General features: G+C 44.4%; 2 protein-coding genes across 3 annotated transcripts; both read right to left on the bottom strand.

Annotated features, from left to right (window-relative positions):
- Positions 1-2,065: 2,065 nt before the first annotated feature.
- Positions 2,066-4,198, bottom strand: lhfpl4b (LHFPL tetraspan subfamily member 4b; the record flags this gene model as incomplete). The annotated part of the gene is made up of 4 exons (XM_083676015.1): positions 2,066-2,091; positions 2,925-3,152; positions 3,503-3,707; positions 3,977-4,198. The coding sequence occupies 4 exons, from the start codon at positions 4,196-4,198 to the stop codon at positions 2,066-2,068; spliced, it is 681 nt and encodes a 226-aa protein (XP_083532141.1).
- Positions 4,199-6,030: 1,832 nt separating this feature from the next.
- On the bottom strand, positions 6,031-18,891 carry hdac6 (histone deacetylase 6). Of its 2 annotated transcripts, XM_083675270.1 has the most exons (28): positions 18,845-18,891; positions 18,170-18,288; positions 17,492-17,605; positions 17,255-17,340; positions 16,805-16,889; positions 16,426-16,466; positions 16,220-16,316; positions 15,877-15,974; positions 15,659-15,763; positions 15,447-15,515; positions 14,595-14,721; positions 14,345-14,410; positions 14,179-14,238; positions 13,992-14,081; positions 13,740-13,846; positions 13,266-13,333; positions 13,008-13,143; positions 12,741-12,869; positions 11,894-12,062; positions 11,327-11,529; positions 10,729-10,921; positions 10,021-10,170; positions 9,511-9,685; positions 8,847-9,244; positions 8,598-8,738; positions 8,165-8,311; positions 7,802-7,930; positions 6,031-7,611 (listed from the first exon to the last, which is right to left on the bottom strand). In XM_083675270.1, the coding sequence occupies exons 2-28, from the start codon at positions 18,248-18,250 to the stop codon at positions 7,543-7,545; spliced, it is 3,333 nt and encodes a 1,110-aa protein (XP_083531396.1). In that variant the 5' UTR covers positions 18,251-18,288; positions 18,845-18,891; the 3' UTR covers positions 6,031-7,542. The 2 variants fall into 2 exon arrangements, with proteins under 2 accessions (XP_083531396.1, XP_083531397.1); XM_083675271.1 differs by lacking the exons at positions 17,255-17,340; positions 18,170-18,288; positions 18,845-18,891 and having other exon boundaries at positions 17,492-17,549.
- Between the last annotated feature and the right edge of the window lie 1,796 nt (positions 18,892-20,687).

Below are 20,687 nucleotides of genomic sequence, written 5' to 3'. Positions count from 1 at the left end.
GTTTATTACCCCTCTTGCAATATTTGGGAAGTAAAAGCAGTAATGCTCTTCATCGGCACTGAGTTACATCGCATCACAAGACGAGGTATATGCACAAGGGTCATGCAGGACCAAATACTTCGATATTATCCGTACATGATTTCTCTATCATAAAAACAAAGGTACAGTACAGTCATATTTCACTTGTTAAAGTAGGACAGCAATGATGTGGCTCTCTGTCTGTGCTCTCCTCAGCTCCAGAGTATGTGTACAGTGGGAAAAGCGAGTTCACGCCAGGCTTTACAGGCTGAAGGCTCTTGTGTTTGCAAACTACCACATGGTCATGGATATGTTGCTACTACTGTACGCCTCCTGACCTTGCCAAGGATGCATTGTTTACGTATTTACTGATTTGCCACTTTGCTTTAAAGAGTTGTCCTTTTGTCCCCCCCCCCCCCCCCCCCCTGCTTTGCCAGTGGCTTACACACAGTAGAGTACTGTCAATGCAAAACATATGTTATACTGGATGTGCAACTAATACCCCCCAAAGGGTGTCTCCAAAGCCCTCTCCTCACCTCACTAACACAGCCCCCGCCCCCCCACCATTATCTCCCCTTGCCTCCCAAAACATAGCCCCCCCCTTAATTTCCATTATTATGTGAGTTTGTGAAGAGAACTGTGGTTCAAATTATTGTGGCTTTTCCAATATTTGTGCATTCAAAAAAATCTTGTACAAAAATACATATCTGCGCACTATATTTTATAGTGGATCACAGTAATAAAATTCTATGTGAAAACATGACTTATCTCTCTCTGTTGCGATTAAAAGTTCAATATGCTGCATCATTGCATTTTAAGATGTTGTTTATCTTCCTAGTCATCACAAGTAATACTACAAATATAAAGACATTATATTTGAGATGACATGTTACACTTTTCCTGTCTAAACAGCTACATTGTAGTTAATACAGTTGCGTTTTTTGTTATTAAGAATTCTAACATACATACAGTACATTGCATACATACCGTACATACGTAAATACAAACATTCAATACAAACATTCAAAGATAAAATCTTTTGCCTTAAAAATCGTTATGCCTATAGATCTAATGTCTGTCAACGCTCACTAGACAAAAAGACATGCATACACTGTATCCTTAAAGAGCACAAAAGGATGCTAACATCATTTGGCAAATGACAGTATTCATCAGTCTCAATACAAACAAACATGTACTTCCAAAAATATATATACCAAGAAAAAACAGAAGCAATGTTTGTAATATAAGACAATTCTACATCAAAGCTTTTCATCCATCTTCAGCTCCAGTACATCCTCATGACCATATAAGATTATTAAAACCATAATGATTTAAATCTGGATTTGAATAATGGATAATCATTCCTATTAGTGAACAAAAATTACAAATAAAATAAAAAATACTGTATTCTTACTAGCCTCTCAAACACTGAACATTGAGTATTAATTGGCACTATCTCTCTTCCTGTGTCACCATTTCCTCTCCTCCTCTACTCCATATGGTCACCGCCTCTCTCGAGGACAAACATCCAAGGACAATGTTGCTCGCCTTCCATCTCAAGGAAAACACGGTGGCGATATGGTTGCTAGGTAACAGCTTCTGGCCAGGGAGATTATGTAAACAGGCTATGCATGGAGATGATGTAATGCCGAGGGGGAGGAGTGAACGATTTGTTGGATTCTTCTCGAAGGAGATCGATCACGGATGAAATGATGAGAGGACCACCTCTGGAGAGAAGGAGGAGAGGAAATGAAATGATGGTTATAGGGACAAAAGAAACATGAGAATAATGACAGAAATATCCAAAATTAATGAAGAGTGAGGGAGAGTGGAGGAAAGACACAATAAATGTATAATATTTTCATAGTATTAAAACAAAATCAATATTCAAACAACTCCAAATATATCTTATATCTTGATTTTTCATGATTAGTGATCTAAAACTATTTAAAAACAGACAAAAGGAAGGCATACATTGCCCAAAGAGATCAAGAGTAAGAGAGAGGCCTCACCTGTATGCATGACACAAAATGGCTGCCAAACCAGCCTACGCAGACAGCAGGAACCCAGTCACTACAAAGAGGAGAGGAAACAAGAGGGTCATTACAATCTGAAGGGGCAGATTGAGGTTGTGTTCCAGGTCTCCTACATTGCAGTCACACTGCACAGATGATCAGATCTCACAATAGTGAAGTGTTTAACATCTCAGGAGCCACATCAATATGCGATAGTAATCTTAGAAATAAAGGTTCTAGTTATCACCAAAAAAGGGTTTCATTCAAATGATTTTCATGTTGAACAAGTTGAACCCTTTCCACAGAGGAAACCCAACAGAGTTTGACTACATGGAACCCAAAAGGGTTCTACTTGGAACTCAAAAGGGTTCTTTCTTTCCAGTGTTTGATAATGCTCCACATGATTAAAGCCAAATTGGAGAACACTGTTTATGATTTGAATACTATTTTTGTTTGCCAGAAAGTCTCCTCATTTGATAAGGTCCTTTGATTTTTCTGTAGAATTCCATTTGGTCTTGGGATGGTATAAATTGTAGAATAATAATCTAATAATCATAATCATTTGTTGCCTTGTAAACTCAAGCTTCATCAGACAACACACATTTCCATCTGTTGCTGTACAGTACATGCCTTGTGATTTCAGCATTAGTTTCTCAATTATAATTGGGAGAGATACTTCCGACATACATATTGCATGACAGGAAATATCCCTTACCTCAAACTGGCTACCTCAAATTTGCATAGAAATCCCTGACTAATAGATATTCAGATATTCTAGTAGACTACTGTACTTGTACTTGCGATGCAACCAGAATATCTGCCCTTTGCATTATTAATCAGCATTAGATGATTAGACGTATGTTAAAGTACGTAGGCGTCATGGTTTCTCACCATCCTTGGCATCAGTTGGCAGCAGTGCGTCTTGGCGGTTGCCCAGCACGAAGGCCAGGGTGGCCAGGATGGCAGCATCCAGCACCCCCAGAATGGCCAGGATGAAGGCCCAGTGGACAGAGCAGTTCCCTGGGGAGAAGCTGGTCACTCCCTCCCCGCACAGGGCTCTCATCTCAGCACATTCCCAGGAGTCGGGGAACAGAACACAGGCCAGAGCCAGGCAGAAGCCTGGAAGGAAAACACAATAGTGTTGGATCAGTTTCATTATGGAAGGGGTGTCCAAACTAATACTTTGAATAATTAGGAATATTGTTGGGGTTTTTTGCTACTTCAAGGGTTATATTTAATGTGAGCTATGACAGAAATTCTCTCATTATTTGAAGATGCCTCTAAGAACTCATAACAGTTCAAATATGTTCATAGTTTTTGTTGTTGCTGTTATACTTTATTAATCAAGGTGAGTCCCACTGAGATATTCATTTTGTTATTCAAGGGAGCCACGGCATTGTACAAGACTCAATTCACAAATTGTCCACTTAGACGGCACCCTCACCCAATGACACACACCATTACTGTACCTGCAGTCAGCTGCAGCCAGGCACAGATCTTATAGACGGTGGCAGCGTTACAGAAGCGGAAGAGGCAGAGGCATCCCACACTGGCCCACACCATGGTCAGGGACATACACACCAGCACAGCCGGGGACTGGAAGGCTGGCAGCGGGGTCAGAGTGTTCAGGGAGCCCCTACAGTCCGGCACGGGCCAGTCGGACTCCAGGCACACCTACCAAAACAATACAATGAATATAATAGATGCCATCTAGCAGGTACTTTTATCCAAAGCAACTTCCAGTACAGTGAGTACTTGTTTGTGTATACTGTTTGTGTATATGGTCCCAAAGAGAATCAAGCCCATGACCTAAGCATAGCTAGCACCATGCTCTACCAACAGAGCTAAAAATAAGACTTTGTTCTTCATTGATTGGCCTGGTTGAATAAAGATACAATTCAAATAAACAAATCAATAAAGAGGCACACAGGACAGGAGCACACCTCGAACAGGCCCAGGGTGCCGGACTTGGGAGGGGGTCCGCCTCCCTGCTGGTAGTGGAGCTCCCGCGTGCCCACCCAGGACGGCTGGATGAGGATGACCACCTCGATGATGGCGAAGCACAGGGTGCAGACTGCCCAGAGAACACCCACGGCGCGGGCACTGCGGATGAACTCCGTTTGGTAGAGTCGTGCCACCTCCGCCGTGTGGGGTGTCATCGCCATGGCTGCAGCATGGGGCATGATGGGAATAGGAGTCAGGGAGGAGATATCACCAATAACAACAACAACAACAACAGGAAGAACACAAAACAGCAACAAGGCAGGAGAATGACTAGATTAGATGAGGTTTAATTCCAGAGGAAAGGGGATCACTAATAGACATGATGGATACAAAGGCAGACAGACCATCATAGAGAGACACATGGACCAGTCATAGTGTGGTTGGATATGAAGGAGTACTACACAAAGATACATTTGACAACATGCACTAAGGATTATGCACAAAGAATTATGTCTATCTAATGGAGAGAAAAGATCACAAACATCACGAAAATCTATGTTATAACAAAGACCAACAAATGTTAGAATGAGATATAATAAGAGGTTCACCTTTATGATGGCGGCTGCTGAATGCTGTGATTTTGTTCTCTCCAGTTGATTAAAAGAGACTCAGATGACAGGGATACACAGGGATCTAGTCAGAAACGAACGAGGGAGTAATGAAGAAATAAACCATTTCGATGAAGGGATTCTCTCTCTCTTCCCCCGTGGAATTATGGTGGCTGGATCAGCGACAACACCTACAGGCCTAAACCATCAGCACAGGAGCTATTCTCTCCGTCACACACGCAGGATGAGAAGCGAAGGAAAGGGGATAAGAGGGAGGGTGGGAGGGAGGGGGGGGCAGAGAGAGAGGGAGGATGGCAGGCAGGGGGGACGGAGAGCGGGGTGGATGGAGGAGGGGAGGGGAGGGGAGGGGAGGGGAGGGGAGGGGAGAGAGCGCGGGAGAGAGAGAGATTGTAGTGTAGCAGTGGTCTGCTGGGGGGAAGGGTTTTCTGCTCCACCACAGAATGCTGCAGCAGCACTGAGCAGTGATGCAGAATGATGGCGGAGGAGACCGAAGGGAGCTGGAGAAAAGGTTCCGGAACAACTCAGTACGTATGCACACACAGAACCAGAAAGGACACAGGAAAGTAGAGGCAGTGGACTGTTGTTTTTCCAACAAGCGTCTCTACACCATAATAAACGGTGATTGAGAATGAGGGGTGGAGAAGGTGATATCAAAGGTGTAAAACAGTCTTGGGTATAATAAGCACTCCTTCGTTTTTCTCCGAGCTCTACTGTATGTGGCTGTCTACACAGTGCGTAACTATCCTTCACCCTACATGTCCAGGGGCAGATCATAAACCTTTCCTTGTGATGCATAGAACATCACTCAATGACCAGGGGTGAACTTGTCCTGTGGACAGAATGCTGATTAGGAAAGAGACCAACCGTCACCACACACACACACACACACACACACACACACAGTGTAGGCTACATGGAACAGCAATTGTTGTGATTACAGACAGCATGTAAAACAGCATCATTCTGACTAAGGCTCTTTGGAAGGGCAAAGTACATAATTTAGAGGGCATACTGTATATAGAAAGAGATTCCTACATTTGCATATGTTATATTGAGTAAATACTGAGTAATGATGTGTGCAGATTGGAACAAGGTCAATGTTTCCTTAGAAACATTGACTCATAGACTCATAGTGAAAGAAAGTAGTCTTATATAACACATATCGCCCCATCCTTGCAGTACGGATCATCTCACAGATCAATGACATCAGTCAACCTTGATCCTCTGAGTTCCGTTTTTGCGTGTGACTTCTACAAAGCAAGAACTGGTTTTCAGGACGTCATGAGTCTTACACGAGATGGATCATGGATGGATGGATTGGATGAATGAATGGAGGTGACATAAGGTTAAGATGCTCAGGACTTTATTGATGGCTTAGACAGTACAGAGAGCAGAGAAGAGAAGAAAGAGACAGACACAGAGAGAGAGAGAGAGACACACACACACACACACACACACACACACACACACACACACACACACACACACACACACAGAGAGAAAGAGAGAGAGACAGACAGAGAGACAGACACACACATGCATTAAGACACCGTAGCATCACATCAAATCAGAGAGAGATTGGTCTTCAGGACTTTACATCATCGAGCTGCTACAGTCGTGGCTATCCACCGTGTCTACATCACAGGCCTTCTAGAACAATAAGAACCAAAGGCTGACCACAGAGGCTGTCAGGTTAGGGAGCATTACAATCCAAACACAGTATGAATCAATGATGTTGATGTTGAATTACTCCTAATAATGATATTGTCATTCCAGTAGTCACGACAACTACGGTTTTTCAATTGGTTGGTCAGGCTATTTGAAAATAAATAAATAAATAAAAATGGCAAGAGAGGGCATTCAGGGGACACAGAACTATCAGTGAGCTGAAAGAAAACACAACAGACAGATTGATTTTTTTAAACAGGCTGTAATATCAAAATTCAAACCATAGTGGCACATTGTTTAACATAAAAAGAGACCATAAGTTACAGTGATTACATTTCAAAGTAAAAGCAAGTATTACAATATAAAATGTATTGGCATTGAATATGTGCGTCAGATACATAACAAAAAGACAAGTACAATAACAAAACAATTACAAAAGATATTGATGTAATATTGCACTATACAGTATATTGCTTTTAAGTAATAGAGATTTTGTATTTTGCTGGCCAATGCCTGCCAGACTGAAAATATAAATATGTTAATACTTGACTTGGTACCTTGCCTTGGTGTGGTGGCGATTGAATGACTATTTCTACTATATGGACTACACATTCAAACAAGAGAGGAGGTTTAAATTAAATATTAAAGGTAGCAAACAGTATTGTGGCTGGTGATGATCAAATATATTCCAGTAAATCCATTCTAGACTCTGTATTTAGCCTAGCTGATACACATAAGTGATTCAAAGTGAAGTCAACCATTTCAGTGGTTTGGCAAGAATCAATACTTTAAAAGGTTGGATAATATATAATGCACCAATGTTACCAGATAAAACCCCGAATCCAGACATGAAGGAATACAGTGAAATCTGAGAATAGCTCAACATTCAGATTTGTTTATGTGATGTGACAGGTTTTGGTTTTGGTACAAACAATGTACCACAGTGATGCTGCCACTAATATCTATGAAAACATAATCAATATTTAGATCATGCTCTAGCTGGTCTTGTGCATGTGATTGATGGTACTTATGATATTCTCTTTGGGAGAGAGAGAGAGAGGAGAGAGAGAAATAATTGAAGGCACAGCCATGGCTACTTGTTTAGCTGATGCACCAATATTTGCAGCATCAAGACCAGAACAGTGGTGATGTCAATTTTGCTTTCACTCCTTTACACACTAAAAGGCAAACAAAAACACAAATCACAAATTGTGTGTTGTCCTCTTTGACTTACAGCACCTCTTCCACTTTAACTCTAGAGAGGCTATTTAGTTAGAGAGAGGCATGTCTTCTCCAAACTTGACACAGTGGGCCGCATTCTTGGCTTCAAACACCACCTTGACAAAAGAGGGTGAAGGAGAAAAAGAGAAAGAGAAACATAGGTATGAGAATACTACGGTACGGCTTGCCATTGGTAAAGAAATAATTGCATCAGAGTAAGAGTGTGCGGTCGACCTTTCTTTGAATTACGACTACGGTAAAAAAAATAACCAGAGCTTTATACTGTATTGTAAACCTGAGTCTGACCTTGTTGTGGACGTAGGCCTCACAGGAGTAGCACCAGACGGAGAGGTCTGAGAAGCTGAGTACCACAGGGTGCTCCGACACCAGGCCGTGGGTCACCATGTGCTCGTTGACATAGCGACCGCAGAACACCTGGACACAGAGAAACACACACCAGTAAGAGAGTCATGTCAGGTTTGTGTCAGCCATCTTGTTTGGGTGTCAATTATTCACAACAGTCTTCACGCCATCAATGCATGACTGACTTGTCTTTGAGTTTATTAAAACATTTTCTTTTTTAAAAAACATACACATTCGCAGCCAAAAGGCTGAATTGCAGCTATCGTTAACAAAATGTACATTGTATAAAAGCTGTGTGTTGAGTACCTTGTAGCAGCAGAGACAGATCCAGTTCTCAGCGTCTGTGCCACAGTCCTCACAGGGCAGGAACACATCTATCCCTCCTGGTGGGACAGGCTTCACTGTCTCTAGGTGGGGGCACCAGGACAGGGGCTCCACCACATGCATGGTTCTCTACAATATACAACCACAGCCCGGACCACAGATTTGAACCTACCTACTGTACCATCAAAAAAAGGAATTCATACAAGTATAATCTATACTACAGCTGACTGGTGTTTCTCAAACTTTTTTGACACAAGGACCAGCAATCTTCCTTACTATAGGACCACTTGTATTAAAACTAGCACTTATGAATTAACTAAATCTGCAGTCAACATCCCAGTGCGCAGGGGACTGAGAAACACTGTTCTAAGGGTCTGTCAATAGTACACAATAACAGTGATGGTAGATGGCATACCCCATCCATATCCTGGCCTTCGCAGATCAGCTCAAACACTGGCTCCTCCTTCAGGGCTTTGGACCAACCAGAGGCCCCCCCCACTGCAGCGCTCTCATTGTCTCCACTGGCGACCTTGTCGGAGGTCGCCTCGGCAACAGCCTACAGGAAGTGAAATTGCTTTTCTTTCATTCAAATTTAACCACAACAAATTCAAAAACAAGTTGACGTGATGACGCCCATCATGATGACATTCATCACACTTCTTACCCGTGTCTCTGACTTCATATCAGGAGTTGTTTTGAGAATTTCAGGGGTAGCTGGAACAGCTTTGACCTTTTCTTCTGCCATGGGACTCTTCTGTGGGCTGGGCCTGACCTTCTGCCTGGCCCCTCCCACAGGCACTGAGGCTGGGTTGGGATTGGGTGAGGAGGTTGATTGGTTGATGTCCAGGGAGACCAGTCCTCGTGTGAGGTCATCCAGGTCCTCATCCCCCCTCTCAGTAGGGGGCAGCGGTGGCTTGGCAGAGCCCTCTCTCTCTGGTGTCTCCACCTGCCCTGGGCTTCCCTGTCCCTGTCCCTGTCTGGGAGACCTCTTGCCTTTGCCCTTGGAGGTCCGTTTGCCTCTCGGTTTGGGGGAAGGCAGAGACAAGCGGAGAGACTCTGGAACTGTGGGGAGAGCAACACAACTGTAATACTAAAACATTATCATAAAACATGGATTCTTCCATTAACCAATACTGTGGCAAGAAGGCCAATGCAAATCATTGAAACATTACTTCAGATATTGTCAGATTTATTCTACCATCATCACTTACTCATCAAAAAACACATGTTTTTCAATGCTACAAAGACAGACAGAGAGACAGACAGACAGACAGACAGACAGACAGACAGACAGACAGACAGACAGAGAGACAGACAGACAGACTCACGCTGTATCCTGAGGGACCTCCAATAGGGGGCGTGAGCACGTATGACGTTGTTGATGCTGGCGGCTGCGTTAGGGTGAGGCGGGGGCAGGAGGGGCAGTAAGGGAGGGGGGTCTCCCAGGAGCGTAGACGTGCACATGGACATGGACTCAGAGATGGAGGTCAGGTTATAGCCTCCCTGTGGACCAGAAAGAAAGAAAGAAAGAAAGAAAGAAAGAGAGAGAGAGAGAAAGAAAGAAAGAAAGAAAGAGAAAGAAAGAGAGAGAGAGAGAGAGAGAGAGAGAGAGAGAGAGAGACATGCATTAGGGCACTGTAGCATCACATCAAAGCATTGCTGAAAGCTGAGCAAACTCAATACAAAGTCAATACAGTCACCATGGCACCATTCATCATTCAAGGCCAGACAGAGAACAGAATAGACAGGTGCTGTATACTTTGTATGTCAATGTGGAAGCCATAGTAAATGTGTACATTACACCAGCACCTGTGTGTGCGTCAATGCCCACCACTGACCTCCAGTATGACCAGTACTCTCCCCCCAGCCAGACTCATCAGCTGGTGGGTGAGGTGGGCATAACCCTCGGGCGTGACTTGGTACCCCCCTAGAGGGTCTCCTCTTGCGGCATCGAACCCTGCAGACACCAGAACCAGCCCTGGGTCAAACTGTGGAGAGAGGGAAGGAGGGAGAGAGAGACAATGCTATCACAGACAGTAGAAAACAAATATGACAAACAAATCAAGTCGGAACCAAACTTGAATTCACTTTTGAAGAGGAGTGCCACCTCAAAGTGTTTTTGTTTCTAAGGTAAACTACCCTCTACACACACCCTCCATACTCAATGCATCCATAGATTCTTCCCTTTATGTACCACTTGTGTCTCAGTGAGTGTCCGTCCCACAGAGTCTATATCCCTAGAGAAAGCACATGCTATCTTTCCATTGCATCAGTGACAGCGTGAGCGGCGCCATGTATAATTCAACTAAGGGTGGGACTTCCAAAGAGCTTGGAAGGCTTCAGTTAACTGGATCAATGGTCTACTTCATCAATACGTTTCTCTACAGATTGTAAATGTCTTTTGGGGGAGGGGGCGGCATGGCGACGCCACATCTGTCGGTGTCAATGAATGAAACGGAAGATGAAGAAGATTGATTTTGCGGCGCTCAGATCATTTAGGAGGAGTGCTCCCTCTAGTGTTAATCACTCTAGAGTCCCATCCTTACCTCTCTGGCGATGGGCATGACCACAGAGTGAAAGGCAGCCAGGTACTCGGGATCTCCCATCCTGCCTCCGCTCCATGGAATGTTGATGTTGTAGCCCGTGCCCTTCCCCTGGCCCACCTTGTCGTAGTCGGCGTGCTCCGACATAGGGAAGAAGGTTCCGTTCTCGTAGCGGTGGAGGGACGTGTACATCACACTGAGGGGGGAGCAGAGAGAAGGATACAGTAGGTGACCCAAGTGACCTTCGCCCCCTAAAGATACACGCAAGTCTCTCACGGCAAACTGTCAGACACAGGAGCGGGGGCCAGCCTTTAGAACTGGGTGAGCAGCACTGAGGAACGCATGCCGCATTGAGACGTTTTTGACCTTGCTTTTTCTAAACCCAGTGATCCTGACCCCTGGTCCTGATCCTGGAGAGCCGCAGGACTGCAGGCTTTTGTCTCAGCTGAGCAGTGACACACACCTGATTCAGCTAATCAAGGTTTTGCACTTTTGCACTTTTCTGTTTTTTTTGGGGGGGCTCTATGTAGACAGAACGGTAGCCATGTCCCTATGACACACACACATTCAACTTCACGACACTATTCTCCAACCGACCGACCTGTCATCGTTCTCAAAGATGTGCTGGGTGCCGTTGCCGTGGTGAACGTCCCAGTCCAGGATGAGGACTCGCAGGGGCTTGTGGGAGATGGACTGTGCGTAGCGTGCGGTCAGAGCGGCCGTGTTGAAGAAGCAGAAGCCGCAGGCGGTGTCCTTCTCAGCATGGTGGCCCGGGGGACGCACGATGGCCACTCCGTTCCTCACCTGGAGGGGACAACAAGAGACAGCGTGGTCACACAACCGTATGGACTCCAGAAAACCCAAGCTAATGTGCCTGCAATCGGTCCACAGGCAAGCGCTGCCATCTATAGTCCACACTGCCCCCTACTGGTGTGTGGGGGTGGTGGAACCACAAGGCTGCCTATTTCTACTGTGATGTCCTTCATCTCCCTTCTCTTTCTCATCTTAAGGGAAAAAAAAATACAAAAGGGAGTGGAATCGGATTTTGAACCATCTTAAAAAGTACAACAAACCAACATTTTTACACAATATTTATGCTGACATATAGACACAGGCGAACACAGAGAGAGCAAGTCCAGTTGAGGAATGAGAGGAGTGTCTACAGTACCTGTCCAGTGAGTATGGCCTCTGCTGTGTTGAAGCAGGCCCCAGCAGCCAGCCGAGCGCTCCGGTAGCTCTCGCTGCTGATGAAGATGGAGTTGTACTCCTCCCCAAGCCTGTGCAGATCCCGGGGCTTCATGTTCTCTGTTGTCTTGATCTTGGCTATGTGCTCTAGGCTACAGAGAGAACAACACAAACATGGCTTATAGACGTGGTAGGTTATATTGAAGCTTGTAGGGTAAAAGAGGTGTCGAGAGATGACGTAATTCATAGGACTGAAAACATTTGAACATTGACACATTTGGTAACACTTTAGTACGGGGAACACAAGGCACTCATTTGTAGATTCTAAATGGCTAATTGTGGGGTATTACTAGCCATTTATTAGATCTTTTTTTTCTTATTCTCATGGTACAGTGTAGGTCATGTAGTAGCTGGCCAGTCAGATATGGTTTCAACAACCCTCCAATCACTGGCTCACATCCGGGGATTGAACCAGCAACCTTTACTGATTACTGGCTAGCCCCCCTAACCTCAAGACCCACCTTACCCCCAAATACAATATACACATGTGTGGGGTTGTCTAGAGGGGCTACGTAGAGTGCCTAATATGTGTTCACTAAAGTGTTACCAAACATAATAACAACAATTAGAATAATAATAGGACTGGTCCAGACAAGAGGACCTCCTCTGAGTAAGGTTAAGGGTCAATTCAAATCAAAGTTCCAGTCAATTCAGGATTGAATTGACCTGAGATGACCAAGATCAATTCTGTGTCCGAATTCAACAGGAATTGACCCAATCTGAGTCCCTGAGTCAACTTCTACTGAGTGATGCATGTCAGTGTGCTGTACCCGTGACATAGGGCCAGCTCCTTCTCGGTGGCGAGACGGGCCGGTATCCGCTGGCAACGCGTCACCAAGCCAAGGTCCTCATGGAGGTTGAAGATGCGGGAGATCCTCTTTGGCAGTTCTGGGTGATGGCTGGGAGAGACCGTTACACACGATAAAATCAAGGCGCCCGTTTTTTCAGAACACTTTCAAAACCCAGATCGAAATGCTCCTGTATATTTTCTGTTCATTTATGTTAAAGAGTACTGTTCTATTGTTTGTGGTCCTTACCTATCCCACAAGTTGTGGTGCTCCATCATTCTTTGGTCATACACAAGGCCTGTGGTCAGATTGTGGTCAGGGCTCTCTGTCCCCTGCTCTTCTGCTGCGGGGGTCACGGGGTCAGCCCCTGAGAGAGGACCTCCCTCTGGAGAGACAGAGAGCGAGAATGACTCCATAGGATGCCCGCTGACTGATTATGCTCAGTAAGATAATGCGGTAAGTGTTTGTGTATGGAAGTAAAGGGGGTATAGGGATTGGTTCACTCACCTAGTATCTGTAGGCTTGTCCAATAGGGGTACAGTGCAGATATGGACTTGGAGATGGACTTCAGGGCACTGGAGCAACACATGGAGAGACACACAAAGGGAGGGAGGTTGTGATATTATCTCAAACCACAAACTATTCATTGATGTAGCACTGTAGCTATGATACCAAACAAACAATTACAGAGCATTTTATAATGTATGACATTTAGCTGACGCTTTTATCCAAAGCGACTTACATTGCAGTGAGTGCATACCTTTCAGTATATAAGGTCCCAGCAAGAATCAAACCCACAACCTAAGCGTTGTTAGCGCCATACTCTACCAACTGAGCCACAGAGGACCATTTTAATGCAAGACAATATCAAGACAAGAAAATGAACAAAATGTAAATGCATGTCATTATACAGCTATAATAGTTATGTGCCACTACAATACCAAACAAAGACAGGTTTTATGACAGGTTATAACCCCCGACCTGTCATTAGGAGCTCCAGGTGAGGCCAGGCGGGGGCAGGACTCCCCCAGTAGGGACCTCAGACAGGCACACGCCCCCTCTGCTGTCGACTGTAGGTTGTAGCCTCCCTGAGACATGAGACCAGTGTCACTTCCAATCAAATAAGACAGAGAAATGCCTTGAAATGTTTACATAGTGGAGCAGCGCCACTCTTACATTCTTTTGGGGAGAACCCTGCAAATGGTTGTTGCTTGTATACTGTAGTAAGTTTACCTCCAGAGCAAGGATCAGTTTACCCTGAGCCAGGCCCATCAGCATGTGAGTTAGGACGGAGAAACACTGGGGACTGGCAGACATCTCTCCCTGGAACACACAGACACACACACAGACGAGTACGCAAACATGATTAAAACGGAAAAAAAACGCATAGTAGAAGCAGGACAGTTGTTTTGGTCCTTACCTTGAAATCGCCAGCCACTGAGTCAAAGCCTGCCGCCACCAGGACAAGTTGAGGCTGGAACTGTAAACAAAACACACACTCACACATTAAGAACCAGGAAGGGGGAACATTTTGAATGGTCGATCAACCATGTGGGAATCTGTGGGACTAGCCAGCTCAACAATACCTCATAGGCCACAGGAAGTAGAAGCTGCTGGAACGCTGCCAAGTAATCTCCATCTTTCATTCCAGTCTACAAAGAAAGAGAGAAAACAAGCCCAAATGTCACCACATGTAAAATGAGAGGAGGAGGAGGGGGGGAATAGAAGAAATACACCTGAAACACCAACGTCAATCAATCACGAGTACCTGGGGAAACATAGGCCGAAGAAAACCTTGACAAACGAATTGAACTGAATAGAATGGAGTGGCAGTACCTTGTTCCATGGCAGGTTGATGTTGTATCCCTCTCCAGAGCCTGTCCCTACAGCACCGCTGTCAGACTCAGGCAGGTGGGGCCAGAAGGAGCCCTCCTCAAATCTGTGCACTGAAAAGTACAGCACGCTGCCCAGACAGAGGAGAAACACTGTGCAACATCATACAATGTAACATGTACTGTATAATATACAAGCAAGTTATTGCACGTTTAAAATGTTATGACATGTTATTGTTGTCATATAACCTCAGCCAAACAAATTTTACGGTATTAGAAAACTAAAGTGAAACGTATTATTAATGTTGCAATGCAAGTAGAGTAATAATACAGTAGATATTACAGCCAAGCTGTCCGTTCAGCACCTACAGATGACAGAAACAACAGATCAGGACCATGGACAACGCCTTAACAGTCCCAACTACTACTCAGGGGAAAGTTTCGCGAAAGGATCTTAGCACAAAGACCTTCTTTCGTCCATTGTCGAACATAGACTTCAGTTCAAAAGGGTCAGTTCAGGATCTTCGATGTTCGACCTAATTTTCTAATTACTTGGAGTGCTGGAGGCTCACCAGACACAAGTCGCAAGTTGAGCAACTGTTGCTGGGATCGGCTGCGAGTGTAAGCCATATTGGGAAAGTGGACGGAGCTCAAATCACCGCTCTCAGTTTGACGGCTTAAAAACATCCCCACAAGAAATGTTCCATCTCTTTGTGGCCAATACATGTATGTTGATATGAGAACACTATTATTAAGTGTCAAGGTGAGCCTACGACACACCAAGTAAGTGGAAAATGAGGTCATAACATCCAAAAACCGGAACTGACGTGGTGTAACGTTAGAGGTGCTGTTATACCTGGGATCCTCCTGAAAAATGTACTGGATTCCCTGGCCGTGATGCACGTCCCAGTCCACTATCAGAACTCTGCAACACACACACAGACCGGGCAACACTTAGCAAGAGACTACATTAAATCAATTGAGCCTTTTTCATGAACGTCATACCATACTGTATTGCCACATGCAGGCGATGGTAGGGAGTCAAGGCGGTAGGGAGTCAGGACTCACCGTTCTACCCCGTGCTGTTTCTGAGCGTGGCGAGCAGCGATGGCCAGGTTATTGAACATACAGTAACCGTTCATCTTATCGACGTGCGCGTGATGGCCCGGTGGTCTGGTCGTGTCAAGAGAGAGATCAGACATTGCAGTGAACATGCAAGAGTTCACCGAGAGACTCTTTCTGTAAAAAAAAACACAATGTCCATGGATAGCTTTAGAGAGACTCACCTCGCAACAGAGAATCCATTTTTGAGCTCTGAGGTCATCACTTTGTCGACGAGCTGTAGGACGGACCCGACGGCTAGGGAGGCGCATGAGAAGGTCTCCTGTAGGGAGAAACATACATCACCCTTCACACAGTACACACACACTGCCACGGGTTAAATATCTCAATCATGGTAATATCAGCATCAGCACTCTGTCAAGGTCAACAAGTTTCAGCGAAATAAACAAAAAAAAAGAAGTTATATCCAGGTCACTATTCATCAAAAGAAAACAATAGAGATAAAAATAAAAAAAAAATACCAAAATCTATTTTGACTGATACTAAATCCACCATGACGCCACTCACAGGATGAATGTAGATGGAGTCATAGGTGTCAGACAGAGACCGAAGCTCACTCTCCGCCATCTTCTGGGTGGATTTCATCAGCTCCACATACTCCTTCCTATAGACGCAAGACCACACGTTTACAGGTCAAAACAAATCCAAAACAGGCAACGGAATGAGAAAATAAAACGGCGAGAAACGGCAACCATTGGTTCCTTCAAACTTACGTGTGAACCAATAGGAGATCCTCCTCGGAGGCCGCCCTCGCCTATAACACAGAGAAAAGGCTGACTGTGATATAATAATACACACGAATAAAAGAAAGGATATATGTCAACCCCTGAGAGAGAGAGAGAGAGTAACAGGGAACAACGACAGAGTAAACCCTATCCTCTTGTAGATTCTCAGAGTATTCCTTCACCGGGGCGTTCAGTGGCGTAGCACACTAAGGCGCATACCATATCATCGCAAGGTCCCGGGTTCGATTCCGGCCATCGACATATCCTGCATGTCATCCCTCCTCTCTCTCACCCATCCTTCCTGTCAATCTCTACTATCTCTATCCCAATATGCCCTAAAACATATTTTTAAAATGTATTCCTTCACCTCCACTGGGACGCAACGAGAGCGCAGACCTTGTGTCTCCATCAGGTCTATCATGGTGCTCACTCTCTCTGGACATTCTGGATGGCTGCAAGGGAACACAAACTATTAAAGCAAGAACTAAATCCATCATAATGTTATTTAACAACTCTCATCACATCAGCGTCATAGTAGGAGTTGAATACTTGTTTCAACGACAAAGTCCCAATCCTGTTTTGTACAACATTAACATGCAGTGAGTTAATTGATTACAGAATGAAGGGAAGTGGATTAATCTTTACACAGAGTTGGATTGGATCATGTGGAAACATGTAGTGTATCAGTAAATCAATACGAGTGCATGACAACTGGAAGTCTTGGACTAAGACACTGCGGCATCAAATACCATGAGAATGTGCGTAGAGCCACATAGAGAAACAGACATGGAAACAGACACAGTTCAGAGAAAATTACCTAGGATCCCAAAGGCAACGATGGTGGGTAAAGATGTCATTGAAGACCAGACCCGTCTCAGTTGCTGAAGGCTTGTTACCCAAATCCTACACACACACACACACACACACACACACACACACACACACACACACACACACACACACACACCAATAGACTGTGGTCAACTATATTTCTCTCTCTCATATGCACTGACACCCTCGATTTCTAAAAAGTAGATTCATGTGAACTCTTTACCAGGTTTTTGAGTTGATTGGTCATGTCTTCCTCTCCTTTGCTTTTGTCCATTCTTCCTTTCCTCCGCACCTCCTGCAGGCCTGGTTTCTTGCGCGTTCCCTTGTTGCTTTCCTTCTGAGAGAAAAAGTGATTCAACAGAGGCTAGTCAGCCTTGCAAAGGGACAGAACGCTGTCTGTTGTAAACTGAAAGTCTGTAGCGGGCAAATTCCACTGTGAATGTTGATGATTGACAGTTACAGCTACAGGACAACATCTCATTGGTTTATCAGCAACACCTCTGTGTCTGCACCAATCATCTGTCATCTTAAAAAAAAGAGGTTGTGCCTATCCTTTACACCTTGTGCATCTTTTACCTATACTATATAGAGTCAGAGTTCAAACTAATATAATAATACATGCCATTTAGCTGACGCTTTTATCCAAAGCGACTTACATTGGAGTGAGTGCATACATTTCAGTATATATGGTCCCAGCAGGAATCAAACCCACAACCTAAGCATTGTTAGCACCATGCTCTACCAACTGAGCCACAGAGGACCACATACCTCATACAATTATGCATTAAAATATCCTAGTGCAATGTTCAAACAGCAGGCCAGCTTCATTGACTTATTATCATCCCCCCCCCCCCCCCCCCAAAAAAAAAAAAACTGCTTCAGGACTTCAGCCATGTCTTACTTTAGCTGTGTTCTCAGGAGACTTTGACAAGCGAGGAGACCGTCTCATTGTCCTTGGCCCTGATGGTTCAGAAGAATCCATGCTGGAGCTGAAAACCTCCACACACTCCCCAATCGACCCTACAGTCAGATATGGAAAAGGTCAGTAATGATTACAAATGGGCAATACCGTAATAAGCATAACCTTTGTCAGAATATGGTGCGATGGAAGTCAAGGCAACGCAAATCAATACAGTGGGTTTTGAGACCGTCACAGCAGAAGAGGGGAGAGGGAGGGGGTAGGCTGTGTTTTGAAACGGGCTAATCTATTATGACAGGTGTTTTGACAGCTGTATTGACTTTCACATGTTGACAAATCAGGCACACGTCCCCATAAAACCAGCAGGACACGGGATTGACTTGCACGTTTCCCAGCTTGAGACAGATAGTCTATAGATAGCAATAAGCTGTTCCCTTTTTTTAAGCAATCCGCGCAAATTCCACTGCTCATCAGTTGTTTGTTAGTTAGCAGGCTAGCAGTTGGCTTGGCTAATTTTGAAAGAATGGGGCACTTTCCAAAAAAACTAATTCTACGATTTTTTTTTGCATTTAAATTAGGACAAAATTGCACTAACGTAGAGCTAACGAACGCTACGAACAGCGAATCCCCGACTATAAAAACATAAACTTGACTTACAGCTGATGATAACAGCTCTCCTGAGCGCGAAGTGGGTTGCAACGGCGCGCACACACACGCCCTGTAGGGCGCAAACCAGTGACGTCAGGTGAAACCACTCTGGATCTGTGCGTCGTTGTCCTTGTGTTGTATTGGTACAAAGTAACCAGCTGGGGTCGCTGTTACAATACAGATACACTGGTGATCTCTGGTGATTCACTCATTTTACACTTTACATTTTAGACATTTAAGCAGACGCCTTTATGCAAAGCGATTTACAACAAGTACATTTGTCTAAAGTAAGTCAATCATCTATACAACAGTCATCATAAGAAAAACACATTTATGCGAGGGACCAGGGGCCATTGGCAGTCACAATGCTAGAAGAAGGAAGAACTACTTCTTTTTTTTTCTCTTTTTTTTTTTATTTACAGTAGAGAAACTATACAGGGAGGTAGTGGGGATGAAGAGGTCTTTAGGAAGGACAGTCGAGATGTAGCCTGAAGAGATGGGTCTTCAGTCTATGGCGGACTCATATTGTTGCTACGGCGGACTCATATTTAGTGTTTTGGGTTATGTGATGTGTTATGTGTAAAGAGGATCTGCAGAGGTGTACATCCCAGTGTGTTGCTGTTGTTGTGTCATCATAGGCCTACAATAATAATATGGAATTGTGATTGGAATGAGATTGGAAGTATGTATTGTCTTGTGGACGTTGTCTGGAACGTATATATTTCAAAGGTAGAATTTGTCTCCTCCTCTTGTAGGACTGTAATATTCACTGTGGAGTGATATATTGTTGGCTCTGGTTGTAGAATGCTCTTCAAATAAGTGACTATGGTTCGTGAACTGATGAACAGCTGGCAATACGAATAGATATTGATCATATGGTTGACGTACACATGATCCATTTGATGAGGCATCATACTGCATAGCACTTTAGGTTGTGTTGAGGCACAACAGCTAATGCCCATTGGAAGAAAGACTCTTAACATAATTCAATTAGATTTTTATGAAATTGGAATAAATTGACCTTGGGATGTCGGCTTGATGGCTTGTTCCTCATTGTATGATAATGGTTTATGATCAAATAAGACTAGCTAATTCATCTTTACTATGTGCTTTTTGCATAATGTGCCTTGTATGGGATTTATTGATACTTTTATGAGATTATGAGTGTATGAGATTATGGATGATAGTGCAAAGGCAATGCATTTGGTTGATCACTTCCTAGATCAGACATCTTCCATGGACCACTTGAATAAAGGTCTTCAACAATCAGTTTAACTGCACAGGATACAGTATATGAACTGTGCAGTTTGATAGGGCCAAGCATGTAGAGAGATGGAGTCAGGAAAAGGTCTAAGGTAGTGTTGAAGGTGACAAATAACTGTTCACCAACAGACTGTGGTGAGTGAGAGAGAGAGAGAGAGAGAGAGCGAAGGGTAAGGAAGGGTGAGAGTGCAACGGATGGGCCCTATGTGCGTTGACTGGACCTATCCTGTGGTTGCTAATCTCTCCTTGTCATTCGTTGCCATTTCCCCAGTCTAGAACTGCCCAGCCCACCAGATGAGAACGGCTTCGCTTTCAAACAGAGGAAGAGAAAAAAAAGAGAGAGTTAGAGCCGCAAATGAGCAGGGCACATGCCATCTCCTCCACCACTAACCTCCTTTTGTGCATCTCCCTTTTCCTCTTTCTCAATTTTTTTCTGGGGGTCCGGAAAACCATAAGCCTTGCATAATGGGCCTCCAAGCAAGGTGTTAAGAGAGCTATGTGGTCAACGTGAAAGTGTATGGCTGATGGAGGGGAGGAGGAGGAGGGGGGGAGTGGAGGATTGTGCAGAAAATGTTGTGTAGTATTTATG

This window comes from Argentina silus (genome assembly GCF_951799395.1).
Source record: "Argentina silus genome assembly, chromosome: 8".
NCBI lineage: Eukaryota > Metazoa > Chordata > Actinopteri > Argentiniformes > Argentinidae > Argentina > Argentina silus.
This window is presented reverse-complemented; position numbering and strand designations above follow the sequence as displayed.

What these genes read in the sequence shown, in the direction of transcription:
- hdac6 (XM_083675270.1), bottom strand. Translation starts at nt 18,250, where the DNA reads ATGGATTCTTCTGAACCATCAGGGCCAAGGACAATGAGACGGTCTCCT. An exon ending in CCAATCAACTCAAAAACCTG is followed by an intron (nt 17,341 to 17,491) that starts GTAAAGAGTTCA and finishes GTGTGTGTGTAG; the next exon opens with GATTTGGGTAACAAGCCTTC. An exon ending in CCTGGAGCTCCTAATGACAG is followed by an intron (nt 13,334 to 13,739) that starts GTCGGGGGTTAT and finishes GTGTTGCTCCAG; the next exon opens with TGCCCTGAAGTCCATCTCCA.